The 22,487-nt window shown below is 44.4% G+C and overlaps 1 protein-coding gene across 6 annotated transcripts in view; it reads left to right on the top strand.

Moving 5' to 3' along the window:
- The window catches only part of cmss1 (cms1 ribosomal small subunit homolog), a 362,453-nt gene extending 350,347 nt beyond the window's left edge, over positions 1 to 12,106 (top strand). For all 6 annotated transcript variants that reach the window (XM_070893711.1, XM_070893708.1, XM_070893709.1 and 3 more), the window contains 5 exons: positions 1,388 to 1,490; positions 3,124 to 3,184; positions 4,383 to 4,470; positions 9,175 to 9,263; positions 11,901 to 12,106. In XM_070893711.1, the coding sequence (XP_070749812.1) occupies positions 1,388 to 1,490; positions 3,124 to 3,184; positions 4,383 to 4,470; positions 9,175 to 9,263; positions 11,901 to 11,984 (425 nt within the window). In that variant the 3' untranslated portion in view covers positions 11,985 to 12,106. The remainder of the gene's footprint in view (positions 1 to 1,387; positions 1,491 to 3,123; positions 3,185 to 4,382; positions 4,471 to 9,174; positions 9,264 to 11,900) is intronic.
- The last annotated feature ends 10,381 nt before the right edge of the window (positions 12,107 to 22,487 follow it).

Raw genomic sequence — 22,487 nt, 5'->3', positions numbered from 1 at the left:
ATTAATAATCAAATGAAGTGTATTTTTATATACTACTCAACTTTATTATAATGTTTGAACTCTCAAGACTAAATTCCATTATTTATTTCACACTAGTCTCATAGATATTAGCTGGACTTTATTTAGTACAGATAAAGGAATAACTAAGGGCACAGTTATACTCCACATTCTGACACTGAAAATTGGCAGTAAAACTCAGGTTCCAAACACTGATCTAATCCTGGCTGCACAAAAGCTAATTCATGCGGAACCATTACACAGCACTCAAGTTCATATCAGCTGCAGTATATCTGTATAGCCTAGTCCAAAACCACATTTTAAAAGTGTCCAGGCAGGGACAATTTTGCCATTCAACCTCCTGGAAAGTTTTAAATCTTTGTTTTGGAATCATTTAAAGTTGGGCCAAAGCAGATGCTCCCGCCTGCGCCCTCCTCACATTGAAATTATGAGGAAGCAGAGCTCTGCACAAGCATCGAAAGATCTGTTGTTTCTTCCCTCAATGTCAATCAGACTGAGGTCATCCTTCAGTTTAATTAGGGTTGCAGCTGTCATACAGTGCTCTGGGCTCAGTAGCTGCAGCATAGGCACAGCCTAATCTGATAGAATTGGACAGGTTTGCTGTGATTTTATACTGGGTTACGCATCATTCTTTTACTACAGGTTTTTCAGAAATAAGAATCAAATGCCTCTTCACAGTGTCCTTTACTTGTTTTATGTTGCCCAGTTTCAGTTTAAAATTGTACTTTGTGGAATTTTAAAGTTGGAAACGCAAATTGTTGGCTTGTGAAGGATGATGCTCATATCCATCTAAACCTTCACATTCAGTCACCTTTTAGTGTAGCTCAATCCTGACCGTCTTAAGTTTCGCATTACTGTAACAAATAAAATATCTATTCGGATCCTCTGGAGATTCACATATTTCTGTGTTTCAGTAGAGAATTAATTTTGGAAATGTACTGCAGTAAATGTTTGCAGACCCACCACATAACTGAAACATGCAGCTTGTTTGAAGGCTACAGAAGCCACTCAGCATTTTAAAATGCTAAACGCCTTATCAGATTTGTAATCCCTTGAATTTAGAATATTGATGATCTAATCGGGGTCTTTAAAACGATTACGGGATTTGAGTGTAATCTGAAAAATAATAAGCATCAAAGTGTGCATTTATGAGGGTTTAAATATCTTTAGAATTTTCTTCATCTCATTTTTTGTTCATTTAAATAGATTTTTTTGAAATCCTGTACTTGAGTTGATAGGTATTTACCGTGAATTTAAGAAAACTTTTGGCCATGTTTGAAATTTCTTTCCATATAGTATAGATTTGATAAATATACTAAATGTCTGCTATTTAAAAAGATTGTTTAAGAGGGTGTCTGTCTATCTACAGTTTGTCCCAAGTGGGTGAAGTTGTGCAAGAACCACACAGAGAACAAATCTGTGCTGATGTTGATAATATGCAGCTCTGCCCTTCGAGCCCTTGAAATGATCAGGTAAAGAAAGAACTTTCATGACCTCAGGACATCCAAAGCACCTCACAGCCAACTAATTACTTTTTTTTCCTGAAGTGCAGTAACATTGTTATGTATGAAAAGGCAGCAACTAATTTGCAGATAATAAGGTTCCACATAGCATTGTATGGGGTATATGGCACAAAAACAGGCCATTCAGCCCAACCAGTTCATTACCCACTTGAGCCTCCTCCTGTCTTTTCTCATCTTAATCTATCAGCATAACCCTCTATTCCCTTCTTGCTTGTCTAGCCTCCCCTTAAATGCATCTATACTATTCACTAATTAATCTGTTTTGATGGTGTTGAGTGAGGAATAAAACTTGGTAAAGACACCAGGAGAACTGCCGTCCTCCTATCAAGTAGCACTGTGGGCTCTTATATGTCCACTGAATAGGGAGACGGGACCTCAATTTAATGTCTCACCCAAAAGAGGGCACCTCCATCAATAAAACACTTCTCAGTACTGCACTGAAATGTCAGTCTTAAATATGTATTCAAGTCCTGGATTGGAGATTGATCCCACAGCCTTCTGGCTCAGAGACAGGCGTGCTACCACTAAGCTAAGCTTTTACAAAATTTCACCTAGAAGCATTTTTACATTAATACAAAAGCAAAATGCTGCGGATGCTGAAAATCTGAAATAAAAACAGAAAATGCTGGCTATGCGCAGCAGGTCAGACAGCAACTGTGGAGAGAGAAACAGAGTTAATGTTTCGGGTCGAAGACCTTTTGTCAGAATCACTTTTTATTTCAGCATTTTTACATTACTGTAGGCTATTTTTGGAAGTGCAGTACAATTGTTACTGTAGTGCTGTCAACTTCTTACACACACTTCCATGCAAAATTATACTTGCCAGCTATTACTTTTTTGGGTTTTTTTCCCTAACACTTCACAGCTAAATGGCGGTTTCCATAAGCAGACTGAATTGTCTCTGAACCCAGACTCGGATCTTTATTCACTACTGTGAATGAGTCAGCTTGACCAGCTTCAGCCTAATTGCCTCTTTGGTGCCAGCAGCGTGCTGGTGGCATTTAAATGAGGTCTGAAGTTGAATTTCACTTGGGCCTCAGGTCTGCATGTGGAGTTGTTGCCCCATTCATTTTACCCACATTGTGGCACGACTTGAATTTCCGGCCCTAGTACCATCTTGTTGTCTTGCTCTGTATCCTGTCAACGTAATAATATCTTTCCTATAATCAGCGAAGATAATGGGTGTGGTGGGCTAAATAGCCCCATGAGCAGTTGATATTCAACTCTTATAGACCAGGTTCTGATGTGAGGATCTGTCACCTGGTCATAGTACTGATGGGTCATTTCTAACCAAGGAGCTGAAGCCCAGGATGAGCTGCTGGTTTCTGGAAGGGGGTTGGTAATGGGAGAAAACTGGAGGAGAAGAAATGGTCAATTGTGTTTGGATGGAAAGAATGTTTACTTCACACAGTGCAAATTTCTCTGTTATAATAACATGCGGTATATCATCCACCCAATTTTGCTCCTGTACACTTAACATGCTCATACAACATTCCTCTCTGAGCTTATTAAATGCAGGCTTTAACCCAATTAAAGTAAACAGGCCATGACTGCAGCGATTTTATCTTATTTGTTTTGGCAGACTGATTACAGCTTTTAAAGGTGACTGTAAGACTCTAAAATTGTTTGCAAAACATATAAAGGTAAGCATGAATCTCATTAGAATTTGCATTATTTCAGCTAACTTTTAATCGGTGATAGATGATCATGAGGGTTCATTTTACTTTTATCTGATGGACTGAATGTGAACTGGTAAAATAATTTGGCAGCAATTACTTCTCGTGTGCATTTAATGGCCACTACCAAAAGAAGCCGTTGCATGTTTTTAACAAAATGTAGTAGAACTTTACTATCACAAACATTTCCTCCACTCCATTATAGTCTATAGAGGAGCCCAGCCCTCGCTTCAATGAACACTTGATAACAAACTATTTTGCCTGGTCCAATCAGCTAACAATAAACAAAGTGACTGCACAAAATGCAATATTTTCAGTCCATATTTGGTTCAGCTTTGTATCCCAGTTTCATTTGAAAAGTGAGATAAATGTTGCAGAATCCTCGAGACACGTAAAAGTAAATCTGTCAGCAGTCACAGAGAATTTAGGAAATATTCGCCCTAAACGAATTCTTTTCACTTTTTCAAAGTAGCAGCAGATGAATAATTTAATGAGAAAATAGCGTGAAAACTTTACTTGAAACAGTGGGAGAGAAATTGGTTCCAGTCACGATTGGGCGGAAAATAGCTAGGGGGACCAATTTCCAGGCATGATTCCCCGTGTCCAATCTTATCCGGAGTATACCAGCTGCCAAATTAGAAGCCAGCAACATCCAAATGTTCAGGACACCTGCCTGAAACATCCACCCCCATTCTCCTTTGCCTCCACATCCACCCCAGAATTTAACCTGTGGGCTGATTTGGCATTGGAACCAGCCAATTTTCACAATTCGGCAAGCTGCACTATATTGCCCAATTGGCACCCGCAGCTCGCTTGTTTTATGGAAATGAGTTCCAAGGCCAAATTTCCAGTGCGCCTCAGGCTGATCTCTTCAAGCGTGTCACCTGTTTTGCACTGGTTTCCAGTGCTAACCGAATTTCTCCGCCATTGTTTGTATCGGCACAATAAGGATTCCAAGTACAGGTATTTGTTCCATTTTGCTGCTAATCTCGCTTACTTGCCAGTATTTGTGACATCAGTGGCATGTCAGTTACTCCTTGGTCACTGACAAGTGAAACAAGATCATTTTTTGAATCACTTGTCTGTCTAGATTTTTACAATCCATATCTACTTTGTAGTGTTACAGTTTATTACAGTAACTAATCCTGTTCACTTTCTCATCCAGGTAGAAGAACAGATAAAATGGCTCGCGAAGGGGGTCATACATCTAGGTGTAGGAACACCAGGAAGGATTAGAAACCTGATAGAGCGAGGTAGAAAGTCCTATGCTGTGTAATTCAGTCTATTTTTGCCTCTTCAGTCTATTCAGAGAGTTAATCGGTAGTTATTTTGCATACAATTGCGGGATGATTTTAACCCTTCCGGTCCTGTGGACATTACATTTAAAATCGCCCGTGGGACTCACCCGCCAACATACCATACCGATCCCTCGGGCTGCAATTTTAACCTGCTCTTCTGAGTAGACGAGAAGGACACCCACTGGAAACTAGTGGGCTCATTCTTTATGCAAACCAGCCCCAACTGCTATCTTAACTGAAGGTCTGAGTGTGGAATTGTTTGCATTTTTCCACCAGACCAACCTAGCAGGCTAAAAAGGAAAGTTTAAAATTTTTTTAAATAATCTTACTTGTGGGACCAGGAGAAGCAGGAGTGCTCTTTCGAGCCCCACTGCCCCAGTCTTTCCTCTCACCTCCCTCTCCCCCCTCATTCCCCATCGTAAACCTCTCCCGAAATCCCATCCCTTACCAGCTGCCACCTGCTGACTGGCATTGCGCTCTTGCCTGCTGGCCAGTTATGGCTTCCTGCCAGTTTCAAGCCGAAAATCTCCCGGGCCTCACACTACTGCATTCTTCTTGCACCAATTCCCACCTATAGTATACAGAGGCCAGAATTAACATGAGGAGAGGTTTTGAGGAGAAAGGGTCCTCTGTCTGATCCATTAATAGCCCCATCGAAGCAGGAATGATCTGAGGAAAGGGCAAGGGAGGAAATGAATGGTCAATAAAGGGCAGAGGAATGGATGGCAATGAAGGAGGAAATAGATGATAATGAAGGAGCGGGAAAGCGGAGAGGAAAATGAACGACTATGAAAGCGAGAGGAAACTGGATGGCAATGTGGGGGGAAGAGAATGGAGCAGAAGGCCGGACCTATGCTTTGTGATGGGGGAGGATGGAGAATGCTACCATTAACTGGTGGGGAGGGAGAATGGGGTAGAAGCTGGGAGGTTTGGCCCGGGGTGGTGATTTTGGAGAATGCGACCATTAACTGATGGAAGTAGGGAAGGAGAGTGCCAGAATCAGCTGGGGTTGAGGTGGAAGAGTGCCAACCTGAACAGAAGATAGAGGATAAGAAGAATGGTAGCTTTGCGGGGAGTGGAAGATGTGTAATAGTTTGAATGGGGTTGGAAGATGAGAAGAGTCCCAGGTTGAATTGAGGAAGGAGAAAAATGCCAATATGAATTGGGGTACGTGGAAGAGGAGAGTGTCTCTCTGAAAGATTAGCGAGTTAAATTTTCATTTGTCTTTGTCCCTTCAGGCTTACATATATTTCTTTTTGCATCCAATACAAGTGAAAGAATATTGGCACATCTACAGTTAAAATTGCAATCCCTGTAGCTATTTGTTTTCGCACATCTTGGGTTTAGAAATTAAGTCTTATTCTTGGGTGTTGTGCCAGAATTGAAGCATAAACTGACTGAAATAGACAAGGCAAAATTAAGTCATGTCTATGTTTCAGTGTCAAGACTGTACACACAAAGTCTGGTTTATTATTATATAATTATACCTTAAATTATATGTTTTATTTTAATTTGAATTCCATGTAGACTGAATTGTTGTCATTATACATCACCACCTTAGGCAGTCCTTCGGAATCGAGGAAGACTTGCTTCCACTCTTAGCATGAGTTCTTAGGTGGCTGTACAGTCCAATACGAGGACCACAGTCTCTGTCACAGGTGGGACAGATAGTCGTTGAGGGAAAGGGTGGGCAGGGAGCCTGGTTTGCCGCACACTCCTTCCACTGCCTGTGCTTGATCTCTGCATGCTCTCGGCGACAATACTCGAGGAGCTCAGCGTCCTCCCGAATGCACTTCCTCCACTTAGGGCGGTGTATGGCCAGGGACTCCCAGGTGTCAGTGGGGATGTCGCACTTTATCAGGGAGGCTTTGAGGGTGTCCTTGTAACGTTTTCTCTGCCCGCCTTTTGCTCGTTTGCCGTGGACGAGTTCCGAATAGAGCGCTTGCTTTGGAAGTCTCGTGTCTGGCATGTGAATTATGTGACCTGCCCAGCGGAGCTGATCAAGTGTGGTCAGTGCTTCAGTGCTGGGGATGTTGGCCTGGATAACGGCGCTAATGTTTGTGCATCTGTTCTCCCAGGTGATTTGTAGGATTTTGCGGAGACATCGCTGGTGGTATTTCTCCAGCGACTTGAGGTATCTACTGTACATGGTCCACGTCTCTGAGCCATACAGGAGGGTGGGTATTACTACGGCCCTGTCGACTATGAGCTTGGTGACAGTTTTGAGGGCCTGGTCTTCAAACACTCTTTTTTCCTCAGGCGGCCGAAGGCTGCACTGGTGCACTGGAGGTGGTGTTGGATCTCGTCGTCAATGCCTGCTCTTGTTGATAGGAGGCTCCCGAGATAGGGGAAGTGGTCTATATTGTCTAGGACCACGCCGTGGATCTTGATGTCTGGGGGGCAGTGCTGTGTTGCGAGGACAGGTTGGTGGAGGACCTTTGTCTTACTAATGTTTAGCGTAAGGCCCATGCTTTCATACGTCTTGGTAAATACGTCGACTATGTCCTGGAGTTCAGCTTCTGTGTGTGCACAGACACAGGCGTCGTCCGCGTACTGTAGCTCGACGACAGAGGTTGGGGTGGTCTTGGATCTGGCCTGGAGACGGCGAAGGTTGAACAGCTTCCCACTGGTTCTGTAGTTTAGTTCCACTCCAGCGGGGAACTTATCAACTGTGAGGTGGACCGTGGCAGCGAGCAAGATTGAGAAGAGGGTTGGGACGATGACGCAGCCCTGCTTGACCCCAGTCCGGACGTGGATTGGGTCTGTGATGGATCCGTTGGTAGGGATCACGGCCTGCATGTCGTCGTGGAGCAGGTGGAGGATGGTGACGTACTTTTGGGGACATCCGAAACGGAGGATGCTCCATAGAACCTTGCGGTTGACAGTGTCAAAGGCCTTTGTAAGGTCGAAGAAGGCCATGTATAAGAGCTGGCGCTGTTCCCTGCATTTTTCCTGCAGCTGTCGCGCTGCAAAACTCATAAGCGTTGTGCCCCGGAGGGGACGAAATCCGGACTGCGACTCCGGGAGGAGCTCCTCGGCCACGGGGAGAAGACGGTCGAGGAGGAATCTAGCGCCGACTTTCCCAGTGGTTGATAGCAGGGGGATTCCTCTGTAGTTGCTGCAGTCGGATTTGTCCCCTTTTTTTAAAGATGGTCACGATCACTGCATCTCTAAGATCTCCAGGCATGCTCTCCTCCCTCCAGATGAGAGAGATGAGGTCGTGTATTCGCGCCAGTAGAGCCTCTCCGCCATACTTCAGTGTCTCAACAGGGATTCCATCCTATCCCGCAGCCTTGTTGTTTTTTAGCTGTCTTATGGCCTTTTCTACCTCGTGCAATGTTGGGGTCTCACTGAGGTGGTGGTGGGTGGCATGCTGCAGAATGGAGTCGAGAACACTCGAGTCAAAGGCAGAGTCTCGATTGAGGAGATCTTCGAAGTGTTCCTTCCAGCGGGCCCTGACTGCCTCGGTGTCCTTGATGAGTGTTTCCCCGTTCTTGGCCAGGAGTGGGGTGGGGCCTTGGGTGTTTGGACCGTATGTGGCCTTGACTGCGGTGAAGAATCCTCGCACATCATGGCTGTCGGCCAGCTGCTGTATCTCCAGTGCTTTCTCCATCCACCACCTGTTCTTTAGGTCCCAGGTTTTTTGTTGTACCTTAGCCTTTAGCCGTCTGTAATGCTGCTTTGCTGCTCCCGAGTTGGGTTGCTGTTTAAGGCTCAGAAATGCCCTACGCTTGCAATCTATTAGTTCTTGAATCTCCAGATCATTCTCATCAAATCAGTCCTGGTGTTTCCTGGTTGAGTTTCCGAACGTCTCTTTACAGACACTGGTAATGGAGGCCTGGAGGGCAGACCAAGCACTGTGGACATTCTGCATCTCGGGGTCATCAAGGCACGCCAGGTTAGCTGTGAGGCGCTGATTGTAAAGGGCTCTCTTAGCTGGTCCTTAAGTGCCCCGGCATTGATTTTTTTGCGACACTGCTTCTGCTGCCCCCTTCGCTTTGGGGTTATGTTAATGTCGATGATGGATCGGATTAGGCGGTGGTCCGTCCAGCAGGCGTCAGCTCCTGTCATGGCACGGGTGATGCGCACATCCTTGCGATCCCTGGCTCGGACGATGACATAGTCGAGCAGGTGCAAGTGTTTGGAGCGAAGGTGCTGCCACGCTGCCTTGTATTTGTCCCACTGGCGGAACAAGGTGTTGGTGATGACAAGTTCATGCTCTAGACACTTTGTCAGACACAACCTGTGATAGAATTTATTTTAAAGGGGAAACAGATGCACCTAAATTTCCCCAAACCCCAAAATGTTATAAAGGACAATTACTGTACTGGTACTTGTGTCTCTCATTTGTCCCTTGTAACAGGTTGTGTACTTCAGAATTGCTGCTTAGTGAGAGTCTGGAAGAGGACATTTTGTAACCATCTCTCCGACTGTCATGACATCACAGTATTCCACATCAGTGACATTATGAATAGAAATAGTGGGGTTCAGGGCAGTCTTTCCCATTTATTATGTCGCTGGACAGGAACTGCACACTTACATAAAGGACGATTTTATTAAAATTAATCTGCTCCCAAGACGACTTGTAATTAGCAGTTCAAAACTGAAGTGATGACAATCAGCATAACTAATGATTGTGAACTCTTTCCTATTGTCCAGACGGACTCAGTCTGCAGTCTCTGAAGTATGTAATCCTTGATTGGAATTGGCGTGATCAGAAGTTCAGAAGATTAATGGATATTCCAGAGGTATGTATAACTTACCAAAGTACCCATGAACGGACATGTTTATATACAAGTGTGAATAAAATACCTGCTTCCAATATGTACGGTATCTAATGAAAGTATCACATTCATGTATCATCCTGCACAGACTGCACATTAATTGGATCCAGTTCAGTAAGTTGTCTAACTTGAAAAAGTTAGTCATTTTATAACCATAAGTAGATCTGAAATATAATTTAACATCTGGCATAATTTACAGCTGTAGAAATAATTATTCAGCAAGCACAACTGGCTAATGAAGCCCCAAATCATGATTTGTTTCATAGTTCTGTGCAGCTAATAAATCTATCCATTGGCAAATAAAAGTAAATTGAGATGTCGAAGATTTGTTTTGTTACAAGAATAATATGGTGGCTCTTACTAACGTGTTAAGTTAAAAGCCTTTGTCAAGAGTCACCAATTTAAGTTTAGTCATTTTAACACAGAATACTATACAAAGGAAATGCTCCATTGAGTTAATCTGTCATTTTTTTAATGGAATGGAATGAAAATTGGGCAGGTTCTACAATGGGTCAGGGGTCTGCCCAGGAGACGAAGCTGAAAATCTAATATAAACTTATAAATCACAACACCACTCCTGACAATTTAGGGGGAATGGTTGCTGATGTCATTTGGCAGGTATCAAAGAAGAGGTTTACATTTAATCCATAAACCCAGGGACCATCTCAGAATCAATATATTTGAAATGGATGGTGTTTGTGCCGGGGGAAGGTACTTGGTAGAGAGGCTTTTTTTAAAAATTAAGCAAACTGAGTCAGGTGGAGGACAAAAGTTTATAGCATTTGTTCTCTGTTTCAAAGCATTGCTCGTCAATTTCCTGGTTCATAACAAATCTGCTCAGGAGTATCTGAGTTAGATTTCAAAAACGGAGGTAACTCCCCCAATATATATCTAATACAAGCTTTCTTTATAGATATATGTATATATTATATGAACTAAAAATTTCCTGCATACATTATGAGCTAATCATGCTCTTGATAGAATACACATGTATATAAAAAAAAGGGGGCAGACAAAAGGCAGGTAACTATAGGCCGGTTAGTTTAACATGCTTGAAGCTATCATTAAGGAAGAAATAGCGGGATATCTAGATAGGAATAATGCAATCAAGCAGACGCAACATGGATTCATGAAGAGGAAATCATGTTTAACTAATTTACTGGAATTCTTTGAGGATATAACGAGCATGGTGGATAGAGGTGTACCGATGAATGTGGTGTATTTAGGTTTCCAAAAGGCATTCGAAAAAGTGCCACACAAAAGGTTACTGCAGAAGATAAAGGTACGCGGAGTCAGAGGAAATGTATTAGCATGGATAGAGAATTGGCTGGCTAACAGAAAGCAGAGAGTCGGGATAAATGGGTCCTTTTCGAGTTGGAAATCAGTGGTTAGTGGTGTGCCACAGGGATCGGTGCTGGGACCACAACTGTTTACAATATACATAGATGACCTGGAAGAGGGGACAGAGTGTAGTGTAACAAAATTTGCAGATGACACAAAGATTAGTGGGAAAGCGGGTTGTGTAGAGGACACAGAGAGGCTGCAAAGAGATTTGGATAGGTTAAGCGAATGGGCTAAGGTTTGGCAGATGGAATACAATGTCGGAAAGTGTGAGGTCATCCACCTTGGAAAAAAAAACAGTAAAAGGGAATATTATTTGAATGGGGAAAAATTACAACATGCTGAGGTGCAGAGGGACCTGGGGGTCCTTGTGCATGAATCCCAAAAAGTTAGTTTGCAGGTGCAGCAGGTAATCAGGAAGGCGAATGGAATGTTGGCCTTCATTGCGAGAGGGATGGAGTACAAAAGCAGGGAGGTCCTGCTGCAACTGTATAGGGTATTGGTGAGGCCGCACCTGGAGTACTGCGTGCAGTTTTGGTCGCCTTACTTAAGGAAGGATATACTAGCTTTGGAGGGGGTTCAGAGACGATTCACTAGGCTGATACCGGAGATGAGAGGGTTACCTTATGATGATAGATTGAGCAGACTGGGTCTTTACTCGTTGGAGTTCAGAAGGATGAGGGGTGATCTTATAGAAACATTTAAAATAATGAAAGGGATAGACAAGATAGAGGCAGAGAAGTTGTTTCCACTGGTTGGGGAGACTAGAACTAACGGGCACAGCCTCAAAATACAGGGGAGCCAATTTAAAACCGAGTTGAGAAGGAATTTCTTCTCCCAGAGGATTGTGAATCTGTGGAATTCTCTGCCCAAGGAAGCAGTTGAGGCTAGCTCATTGAATGTATTCAAATCACAGATAGATACATTTTTAACCAATAAGGGAATTAAGGGTTACGGGGAGCGGGCGGGTAAGTGGAGCTGAGTCCACGGCCAGACCAGCCATGATCTTGTTGAATGGCGGAGCAGGCTTGAGGGGCTAGATGGTCTACTCCTGTTCCTAATTCTTATGTTCTTATGTAATTATAATTTGAACTAATCATTCACTGTATATATTAGATCAGTTCTCTTAATATAATAAATTAGCTAGTCATTTTCTGCATTTGGCTGACCTGTATTTTATAGAAGCTAATTTTCTGTATAAGATTGGAAGCCAATACTCTGTATATAATTTAGAACTTAATCATATTCTATATACTTTAGGTGAAACAGGAAACACTGAAGCTGCTGGAGACGAGTGTCGTACCTGTCTGTAAAAGTGGATCTGTGAAACTGGGCCTCTTCTAATATCAACTATTCTCTGCCAAAGATAGACCTTGTTTGTTGATTTACTACTATTTGCAAGCAGACAATATGACATTTTGTTATTTTAAATCCTGAATTTAATAAAATGTATAACATTTTTAATAGCTTGTCTGATTTTATAGCTTTTTACACGTTGTAACAATGCATTTCATTTTATCTTCATGCCATATTCTGATATCAACATTTTAAAGTAATGTTTTACCGCTCACAATTGAGTTCACATTTAAATACTTGCTCGTAAATTCAGGCACATAAAATTAGAAATCGAAGTATTTAGAACCAGCTCCAGTATATTCCTAGTCTAGATGAAGTCGTCAAAAGAGTCACGTAAGTTAATATATAACTTTGAAAGTATCAAAGATTTTTATATTCCAAAGCAGAGCAGAAAGTGTTGTGAATCATTGGGCCTATCACATTCATCTGTGAAACGATGAAAAACGATGTTTCAGTATAAAGTAGTCACTTGGAAAAAACGGATAATATAGCTTTCAAACAGCAACAACTTGCTGCATGAATCCCTTGCCCTGCCAATTCGATTCATAATTGGACTGATCTGCATTAGTATTGGAATATTCCTGCTTTTAATAGCTAGTACTGTAAAAGAATTTAAGATTTGTGCAGTAATTGCATTTTAGGAAGTCTTTCCCACTAGAAAAGTATTTTTAAAATAAATGTGTCCAAGTGAATGCTTAGAATTTGGATTTTATGTATATACCTGCTTGAATGGGCAGAATGGTCTTGTCATTCTTGCTGGGTAATGTGGTCAAGGCTAAGACTGGGAAATACGCACCTTAAAACAGACTGCTGAGGCCAGTTTCAGGGAAAAAAATGGTGGCCAACTCGCTTCTGCCCACTTCCAGTGGGTCCCGCAGCAGTTGCCCTTTTGGGCAGGTTGGCAGCACGGCCATTGCTGGCACTCGCTAGAGAAATGGTAATGAGGCACATCGTGATGTCAATCAGTGTGAAATGCTGATTTGATGCACGATCTGCAATTTTCAATATCGCAACTCTATTCAATTTCCTCTCCAAATCACGAATAGCTGAACATTCGTTCAGCAGCAGGAAGGACCCACCACTAGCGGTATTTAAAGCAATCAGCAACAACTTGCAGCTGATTTACTTTTTAATTTGTACTGGCTCTGTGTACGTTTCTGCAACTGAAGTTACCGGGGTGACAGGGAGTGGTGTTGCAAGTGGAGAACTCCTTGCTTCTGATTTAAAGGGTTCTGCTCACACCACTTGCTCCCAGTCATGGGGGCTCTACTTGCAGTCGCCCTCGTAGTGGAATAGGACAGGAAGATGGAACAGAGGCAGCGAAGAGGCTGCTCGCAGAGGAGAGGCAGGAGGGCTTTCAGTAGGATGCCTTACCCACCTAGGATCTTCCAAGAGCACTTCTCCTACCTGCACTTAACTCAGGAGCAATGTATTAGGAGGCTCTGCTTCACCAAGAAGGTAATCACAGAACTCTGCCACTTCCTGGAACCAGACGTGCAGCCTCCAAACAGGACGCTGGCAGTGACCCTCAATTTTTTTTGGCCACCAGGTCCTTCCAATCTGGAGGAGGTGACGTAGCTAACATATCCCAGTTCACCATACTTTGCTGCATCTGGGAGGCCACACAGGCTCTGCACTCCAGGAGAAAGAGACTTCATTGTCCTCTCTTTGAACAGAGAGAAGCAGGAGGCGCGCGCGTGTGGCTTTTCCAGGATATCGAGGTTCCCTATGGTGCAGGGTGCCATTGACTGCAGACACGTGGCTTTGCGGGCAACACATACCAATCATGAGATGTATCACAACCGCAAAGGCTACCACTCACTTAATGTGAAGTTGGTGTGTGACCACGCCCGACACATCATGCTGGTGAATGCCCAGTATCCTGGCAGCAATTCTGCACCAGTCCCGTGCCAGCAATTTTCCAGCAACCACGTCAAACCCGAGAGTGGCTGCTTGGAGACTCGGGCTATCCGCTGTTCATCTGGCTGCTGATTCCTCTCCGCAACCCCACCATTCGTGTCCAGCCCTTATACTGAGAGTCACGCTACCTCAAGGAACCTCATCGAGCAAACCATCGAGATACTGAAGCAACGGTTCTACTGCCTTCACAGTACACGCTGGGACGGATGTCCCATTTTTAGGTGCATACTTCACAACTGAACCATCATGAGGATGCAGCCCTTGCCACCACGGTTTCCGTGACCGCCTCAGGAAGAGGAACGGAGCAAGCAGACAGCAGATCCCCGTTCCGGATGCCTCATCAGAATCCTATTTCTCTGTATGAAATCTCAGATCCCCTTTGCTCACCACTTCCCCACTTTACCATCCCTCTGTCACAGAACATCATAGGGTACTCTTGGGCACAAAGTTGAAATGAGAGCTACCACAAAACAAACACCCCAAACATAATTTATAAATGAATCAATACAAAACTGCACAATAACATCCACTAATCACCCTTGTGCATTCCCTTAGTGTCTGTCTTTCGTGTTCCTTTGCCTACTCTAGTGTTCCTGCGCAGTGGTACCCCAGTAGCTGTAGGAGGAAGGCTGCTGACTTTCCGTGGGGGAGACTGCAAATGGCCTTGCAGGATGACCTCGAGAAGCTCTAGGCCTAGAAGGCCAAGCTGTAGACTGCAGCACCTCGGCATGGGCGGCAGCAGTTTGGCTGACGGGCAACAGCAAGGGCACTGGCAGAGTGGGAGTAGGAATGCTGTCATCCTGAGAGAGGACAGCAGGTTCTTGCTCCACGGAGCCACTACCACTCCTGGGGTGGCGCCTCGGCATTCCTAGCCATCTGTTGGAGCACATATTGCTGGATTGCTGTAAGACCCTGCAAGCCCCTTTCTACACTTATAAACCCAGCCATGGTGGCATCAGTCTGAGTTTGCATGGCAGCAAGCTAAGACTGCATGAGAGCAGTCTGAGCTTCCGTTGCAGCACTGAGATGTTGGGCCGCTTCCACTTGTGCTGCAATGGAAGCTGTGACATCGCCCGTCACACCCAGCATCATGGTTGGGTCCACAAGTGTCCTATTGGAGTTGCCCAGCATTTCCATATTGGTATTAATGCGCTCCAAGCTTCACGCAAAGCCCATGCAAAGCTGGAGTTGGACTCCTCCATGCTCTGACACCGACCAAAAGGCTTTCTGGCAGGCTTGCCATTGCATCAAGTATTTCCGTGTGCATGCCCATCATCCTTCTTCTGAAGGCTGCCCCTTCAAAGTCATCATATAAGTCCTATGCAGCAGAAGTTGTGAGCGAATTCATGCTTCGGTACCGCTGGCACCCAAGCTACTCATTCCCGCAGTAGATGTGATTTATCTAGATTTTCAAAAGGCCTTCGATAAGACAAGATAAGCCGCAGAGAGTTGTTGATGCCAGTTCATTGGATATATTCAAGAGGGAGTTAGATATGGCCCTTACGGCTAAGGGGATCAAGGGGTATGTAGAGAAAGCAGGAAAGGGGTACTGAGGGAATGATCAGTCATGATCTTATTGAATGGTGGTGCAGGCTCGAAGGGCCGAATGGCCTACTCCTGCACCTATTTTCTATGTTTGCCCCATAACAGATTGATGAACAAGGCCAGAGATTGTGCAGTCAGGGGACAAGTAGCAGAATGGATTGCTAGCTGGCTTCAAGACAGAAAGCAGAGAGTAGGGATAAAGGGTAACTATTCACAGTGGCAGAAGGTGGGTAGTGGTGTTCCACAAGAATCAGTGCTAGGACCAATGTTGTTCACAATTTATATTAATGATTTAAACTTTGGAAGCGAGCACAATTTCTAAATTTGCGGATGACACCAAATTGGCGGGCGGAGGGATAGTCAGTGCTGAGGAGGACTGCAACAAATTACAGGAGGACATTAATAAACTTACAGAATGGACATATAATTGGCAATTGAAGTTCAACACAGATAAATGTGAGGTATTACATTTTGGTAGGAAGAATAGGGAGGTCACTTATTACTTGGAGGGTGTGAGTCTAGGTGGGGTAAGGGAACAAAGGGCTCTCTTGAATACAAATACACAAATCACAAAGTCGGGACACAGGTTAGCAAAGCCATAAAAAAGCAAACCAAGCACTAGAGTTTATTTCTAGATGGATAGAATTGAAAAGTAAAGAAGTTATGCTAAACCTGTATTGAACCTTGGTTAGAGAGGCACCGGAGAGAGTGCAAAGAAGATTTACAAGGATGATACTAGAAATGCGAGGGTATACATATCCAGAAATGATGAACAGGCTGGGTCTCTTTCCGCTTGAAAAAAGAAGGCCGACAGGTGACCTAATAGAGATCTTTAAAATTATATAAAGTTTTGATAGATACAGAGAGAATGTTTCCACTTGTGGGGAAGAACATAATCAGAGACCATCAATAAAAGATAGTCACCAAGAAATCCAAAAGGGAATTCAGAAGAAACTTCTTCACCCAAATAGTGGTGAGAATGTGGAACTCGCTACCACAGGGAGTGGTTGAAGCGAATAGTATAGATGCATTTAAGGGGAGGCGAGACAAGCATATGGGAAGGGAATAGAAGGTTATGCCGGTAGATTTAGATGAGGAAAGACGGGAGGAGGCTCGAGTGGAGCATAAACGCCAGCATGGACTGGTTGGGCAGAATGGCCTGTTTCTGTGCCATATATCCTATGTAATCACATCATCCTTCTGAAGGCCGTCCCATCGAAATCATCATCTGAGTCCTGTGCAGCAGAACTCGTGTGCGAATTCACGCTTCGGGGCACTGGCACACAAACTACCCTTTCCCCCTAGCCTGGCTGCAGGCCATGTGCCTGGTGACTCACTATGTACAGATCCTGCCTCTATACTGCCCGCCAAAGTACGCGCAGTGCCATTTTCTGAGCTGGTGCCTAGGAGTGTCAGATCGCATGACGATGCCTCTTCTTCACTCTCCTCTACAACATCAGGGACAGCTGAGTTGGTGGAAGTTCTTAGGTATCTGAAAGGGGAAACACATAAGGGTCAGATTGTGGTGAGGGGAAGGGGGCAAAGCAAGATGTGCATGGTTACACCATCAGCAGCTTGTAAGTGAGAAGAGATTGAGGAATGAGGGGGAAGTGGGATATGAGAAGAAGGATTAGGTATGAACATAACTTTGATCAGCAATGCTTTCAACCTCGCTGCTCACCACGGTCTCAGTGACAGCCCCTCCAATGATCTCAAGCACTGTCTCCTGCACAGTCAGGATTCCCCTCCACCCATCTGCTGCAGCTCACGGCGGTTGTGTGCCACCTTTATCTGCAAGAGAAAGGGAAGTGTGTCATTGAGTGTGGTGTAATGTGTTTGGGTTATGTGCCTGCCATGGTTGAATAGCTGGCAGTGTGAGGGTACGTTGAAACTATGACTGTGAGGTACGAGTCATGATTGCTAGAGATTGTTGGTAGGTGACTGATGGGGGTATGGTGCATTGAGCAGTGTGCGAATCTGCTGGTGCAGTTGGTGGATATGGCATTTGAAAATACATTCACTCACCTTGACCACTCGTGAGGTCATTAAACTTCTTGCGGCACTGAATCCAGGTCCTGGGGGCAACACACATGGCACTGACGGCTTGTGCTATTTCCTCGCTCTGCCTTCTGGGGTGCTGCTGAGAAGGCCTCCAGCCCCCCTGCGGGTAAAGGACCTGTCGTCTTCTGTGCACCCCCAGGACCAAGGCCTCCAGTGCCTCGTCTGAAAACCCCCTTGGCCACTCTTCCCAGCTGAGCCATGGTTTCAGAGTGACAATGTGGAGTTTCTGCAACAAAGCACTTCCCCTTTCAGTAGTGCAGAGAGCCGAGGCAAAACATTATTCGTCAGTACCTGATATTGCCCCCCCCTGTCAAGCCCTAAGCAAACCAGCTGCATGTTTAGCGTTGTGCTCAGCGCTCCAATAATAATAATGAGCAGGCAACACGACATCTGCATGCTGCCTGCACCACCTTGAACGATCGCGCTTCGCGCTCCCCTTGCCCGTTTTTGAGCTTGATCCAATTTCATCCCCTAGTTTTGTATTTGTGAGATTGTTGAGTCTTCTTAGACAGTCACCCGGAGTCAAAGATGACTTGCTTCCAACTAATGAGGTCTAAGGTAACTAATGAGTCCTATGTGGGATCTATAGACTCTGTCACAGGTGGGACAGATGGTGGATGAAGGGACGGGTGGGTGGGGTGCTTGGTGTGTCATATGCTCCTTCCGCTGTTTGTACTTGGCTTCCACATGCTCCCGACAAAGTGTTCAACGCCTTCTCGAATGCTTCTCTTCTACTTTGAGCGGTCTTGGGCCAGGGATTCCCAAGAGTCAGTGGGGTAGTTACATTTTTTCAAGGAGGCTTTGAGGGCGTCCTTGAAGCATTTTCTCTTCCCTCCTGGGATTCACTTGCCGTGATGTAGCTCGGAGTAGAGTGCTTGTTTCAGGAGTCTTGTATCAGGCATGCGGACAATGTGGTCCATCCATCGGAGCTGATTGTGCGTGATCAATGCCTTGATGCTTGGGATGTTGGCCTGATGTTGGTAATGTTGGGGTAAAAAGGAGGCTTCTCTCCTTCAAGGTGGACTAACTGATATAGTTAATCGACACCTACCCATCTGTTGGGGTAAAAAGGAGGCTTCTCTCCCTCAAGGTGGACTAACTGATATAGTTAATTGACACCTCGCCCAGCTCCCACTGTATAACGATCACGGAAGTAAACAAACAAAACCTCAGGTTTACCTGTTTTATTACGAGCAATGCACGGGAAGGTTGAGTCGTCGAACCTCCGAAATACAAGCGCTTTCAAGTACAATTTATACAGGTTTTGGAGAGGAGCACCCTTCTACAAAATCCTCGATCGGTCTAATTCTATCAGCGAAGTTACATTGATTTGTCGACTCTTATCAAACTGTCTCTGAGTGGTATATGCAATTGCCCATCTTCTATGGTGATGTTCCATGACTTGCACTTTGCCACAGTATAATAGATACCTAAACTGGCTTCCTTATCTCTTCCTCAGAGACTTCTGATCAACAACTGCTGATTTTGCTGTTTAAGTATTACAGAGGTCACGGATTCAGTTTAATGCGTTATACATTTGTGCTATACCTACATAAGCAAGTGTTACATAGGCAATTATACAGACCCTCCTAATACTGATAAGTTCACTGCCTTCAGCATAATTCTGACCACCTATTTGCAACTTTTACAATTTATCCCTTGCAGTACAGGTACAACGTTCCAAATCCAGAATTCCGAAAACTGGAATGGTCCGAAAACTGGACATTTTTGAGGCGGCCAAGATAGCGACATCGGGCAGCGAGGGACGATAAACAGGTTAAAAAACGCGACGGGAATCAGCGGGCGGCAAGGAGCGAAGGAGCAGCGTGAATCGGCGAGTGGAGGAGTGGCGTGAATCAGTGAGGAGCGGAAGATTGGCGGGCAGCAAGGTCAGAAATCCGTCAAAATCTGAAATGCGGCACGGATTCGGCCCCAAGGATTCCGGATTTCAGACTATTGATTTTCTTGTCCAAAATCTGGCAAAACTCAAAAGCCAGCATGGACTCGATCCCAAGGATTCCACATTTCAGACGTACCTGAACACCTATCCTGCCAATGGGTTTGTAGGATTTTGCAGAGGCAGGGTTGGTGGTCCTTCTCCAGTGCTGAGAGGTGCCTACTGTACATAGTCCATGTCTTTGAAGCATATAGGAGGGAGGGTATCACTCTGTAGACCATGAGCATGGTGCCGGGTTTGAGATCTTGGTCTTCAAACACTTTTCCTCAGGTGACTGAAGGCTGCACTGGCACACTGAAGGCGGTGTTGGATTTTGTCATCGATGTCTGCTCTCACTGACAGAATGGCAGATGTGTGGAAAGTGGCCCACGCTGTCCAAGGTCTCGTCATGAATCTTGATCGGGGGGCAGTACTGTGTGGCAGGGGCAGGTTCGTAGAGAACCTTTGTCTTACAGATGTTTAATGTAAGGCCCAGTCTCTCGTATGCTTCAGTGATGGTGTCAACAATGGTTTGGAGTTCGGCCTTCGAGTGTGCACAAACGCAAGCGTTGCCTGCATACTGTAATTCAATGAAAGAGGTTGGAACAACCTTGGTTCTGGACTAGAGGCGATGGAGATTGAACAATTTCCCATTCGTAGATTAGCTCCACTCCAGCAGAGAGCTTGTTAAAGGTGAGATTGAAGTACTGCAGCGAGAAAGATTGAGAAGAGTGTTGGTGCAATGACACAACCTTGCTTGACCCTAGTCTGCACTTACATTCGCGCTCCCTGTGCCTGTTTTTGAGCTTTATCCAATTGCACCTCCTGGGTATTTTGTATTTGTGCGATTGTGTGAGTACAAATAGTGAGCTTGACTGTCTTTTCAATGTTCTTCAAGTGTAGCAAGTGGGATAGTTATATGTAAACAAGCTAAATCTAAATGAGCAAGAATTAACAGGCCCAGCTATAGACAAAGATAAAGACACACATGTTATTTCAACTGGATTTTTTAACATTAAAAAAGAACAGTTTTCTTGGCTTAACCAATATAACATGAACATTGGTACAGTCTCCAGAGAAGATAAAAAGAAATCAGAATGGAGACAAAACTATCAAACGCTGCCAGTGACTCCAAGGTGTGAGGGGGTTTTCAAACAGTCAAGAGCATGTTGATCAGGTGCAGAAGGATCGAGATAGATCGCGAAGCTAGACTGAGAAATGCTACATGGAATTCAGTGTCAACAAATGCACAGTGATGAGACTAAGAAAAGACAATAAAAATTGAACTTTAACCTCAATGTTAGTCTATTGGATAAAGCACAGGATACCAATTTGGGGTATTGGTGGCGAGATCATTGAAACAGCACAGTGTGCGGCAGCAATAATTAAGGCAAATAGGATCTTGGGTTATATGTTGCATGGGATAGAACACAAATTACAGGCTGTGATGCTGAACCTACACAGGGTATTGGTTTGTCCCCATCTGCAGTACTGTGGGCAGTTCTGGCCACCATATTGCAGGAAGGGCTGGGGAAAGTGCCTCAATAGGATACCTAGCATGAGACACCTAAGCTACAAGAAGAGACCAAAGAATCTGAGTTTGTTTACACTAAAGGGAAGACTGAAAGAGAATTGTTTTGAGTTACGCAAAATCTTTAAGGGGATCGACAAATTCAATAGTGAGGAACAGTTTGCCATGGCCCAAAGAATGACAAGAAGCGGGTGCGAGATGAAGCTCAGAGGAGGGAAGGTGAATGAACAGATCAGATAAGCATTTCACACCGGTTTTGTTGAATGTTTAGAAGGGATTGCCAAGTTTGATAACATCAGTAATTTAAGAAGGAGTTGGACAAACATTTGGCAAGAAAATAAATTAAAGGATAGAGGTAGTGTTTTTGAAGTCTAGGGCCAGCTGGACCAAATGGTCTTTTCCTATCCTGTGCATTCCTATGTTCCTATGACTCGGGGCCATTTGATAGCCTAAATAGGGAGCAGGATCTAAATCTGTTGAGAAGGGAGATTGGGATTGCAGAGCGGTGTTTTATTTTTTTCAGCAAAGTTGGAGAAAATAAGTTAATGCCACACATTTTGCGATAGAAATAATGGTGAGGCCATCAGTGGTCACCATTATTATGCCATAAATCAGAGAGCAACTTCCGGCAACCGCCCATGCGCAGATAAACGCGGAAATCAGTAAGTTGCTGACCAAGTTGCCCTGCTCCTCCAGAAGCTTCGTTCTAACAGTATCTCGCCCAGAGACACAGTATTCAAATAAATGCAAGAATGTGAAGTTAAGGTACTTGCCCATTAGATACCCACTAAACAGGACATAGACAAGCTAAGTGAGTGAGCAAAAATTTGGCAGATGGAGTATAATGTTGGAAAGTGTGAGGTTATGCACTTTGGCAGAAAAAATCGAAGAGCAAGTTATTATTTAAATGGAGAAAGATTGCAAAGTGCTGCAGTACAGCGGGACCTGGGGGTTCTTGTGCATAAAACACAAAAGGATAGTATGCAGGATCAGGAAGGCCAATGGTATCTTGGCCTTTATTGCAAAGGGGATGGAGTATAAAAGCAAGGAAGTCTTGCTACAGCTACATAAGGTATTGGTGAGGCCACTCCTGGAATACTGCGTGCAGTTTTGGTTTCCATATTTACGAAAGGATACACTTCCTTTGGAGGCAGTTCAGAGAAGGTTCACGAGGTTGATTCCGGGGATGAGGGGGTTGACTAATGAGGAAAGGTTGAGTAGGTTGGGCCTCTACTCATTGGAGTTCAGAAGAATGAGAGGCGATCTTATCGAAACGTATAAGATTATGAGGGGGCTTGACAAGGTGGATGCAGAGAGGATGTTTCCACTGATGGCGGGGGATTAGAACTAGAGGGTATGATCTTAGAATAAGGGACCGCCCATTTAAAACAGATGAGGAGAAATTTCTTCTCTCAGAGGGTTGCAAATCTGTGGAATTCGCTGCCTCAGAAAGCTGTGGAAGCTGGGACATTGAATAAATTTAAGACAGAAATAGACA

Source organism: Pristiophorus japonicus, chromosome 11 (assembly GCF_044704955.1).
Source record: "Pristiophorus japonicus isolate sPriJap1 chromosome 11, sPriJap1.hap1, whole genome shotgun sequence".
Classification (NCBI taxonomy): Eukaryota; Metazoa; Chordata; class Chondrichthyes; family Pristiophoridae; genus Pristiophorus; species Pristiophorus japonicus.
This window is presented reverse-complemented; position numbering and strand designations above follow the sequence as displayed.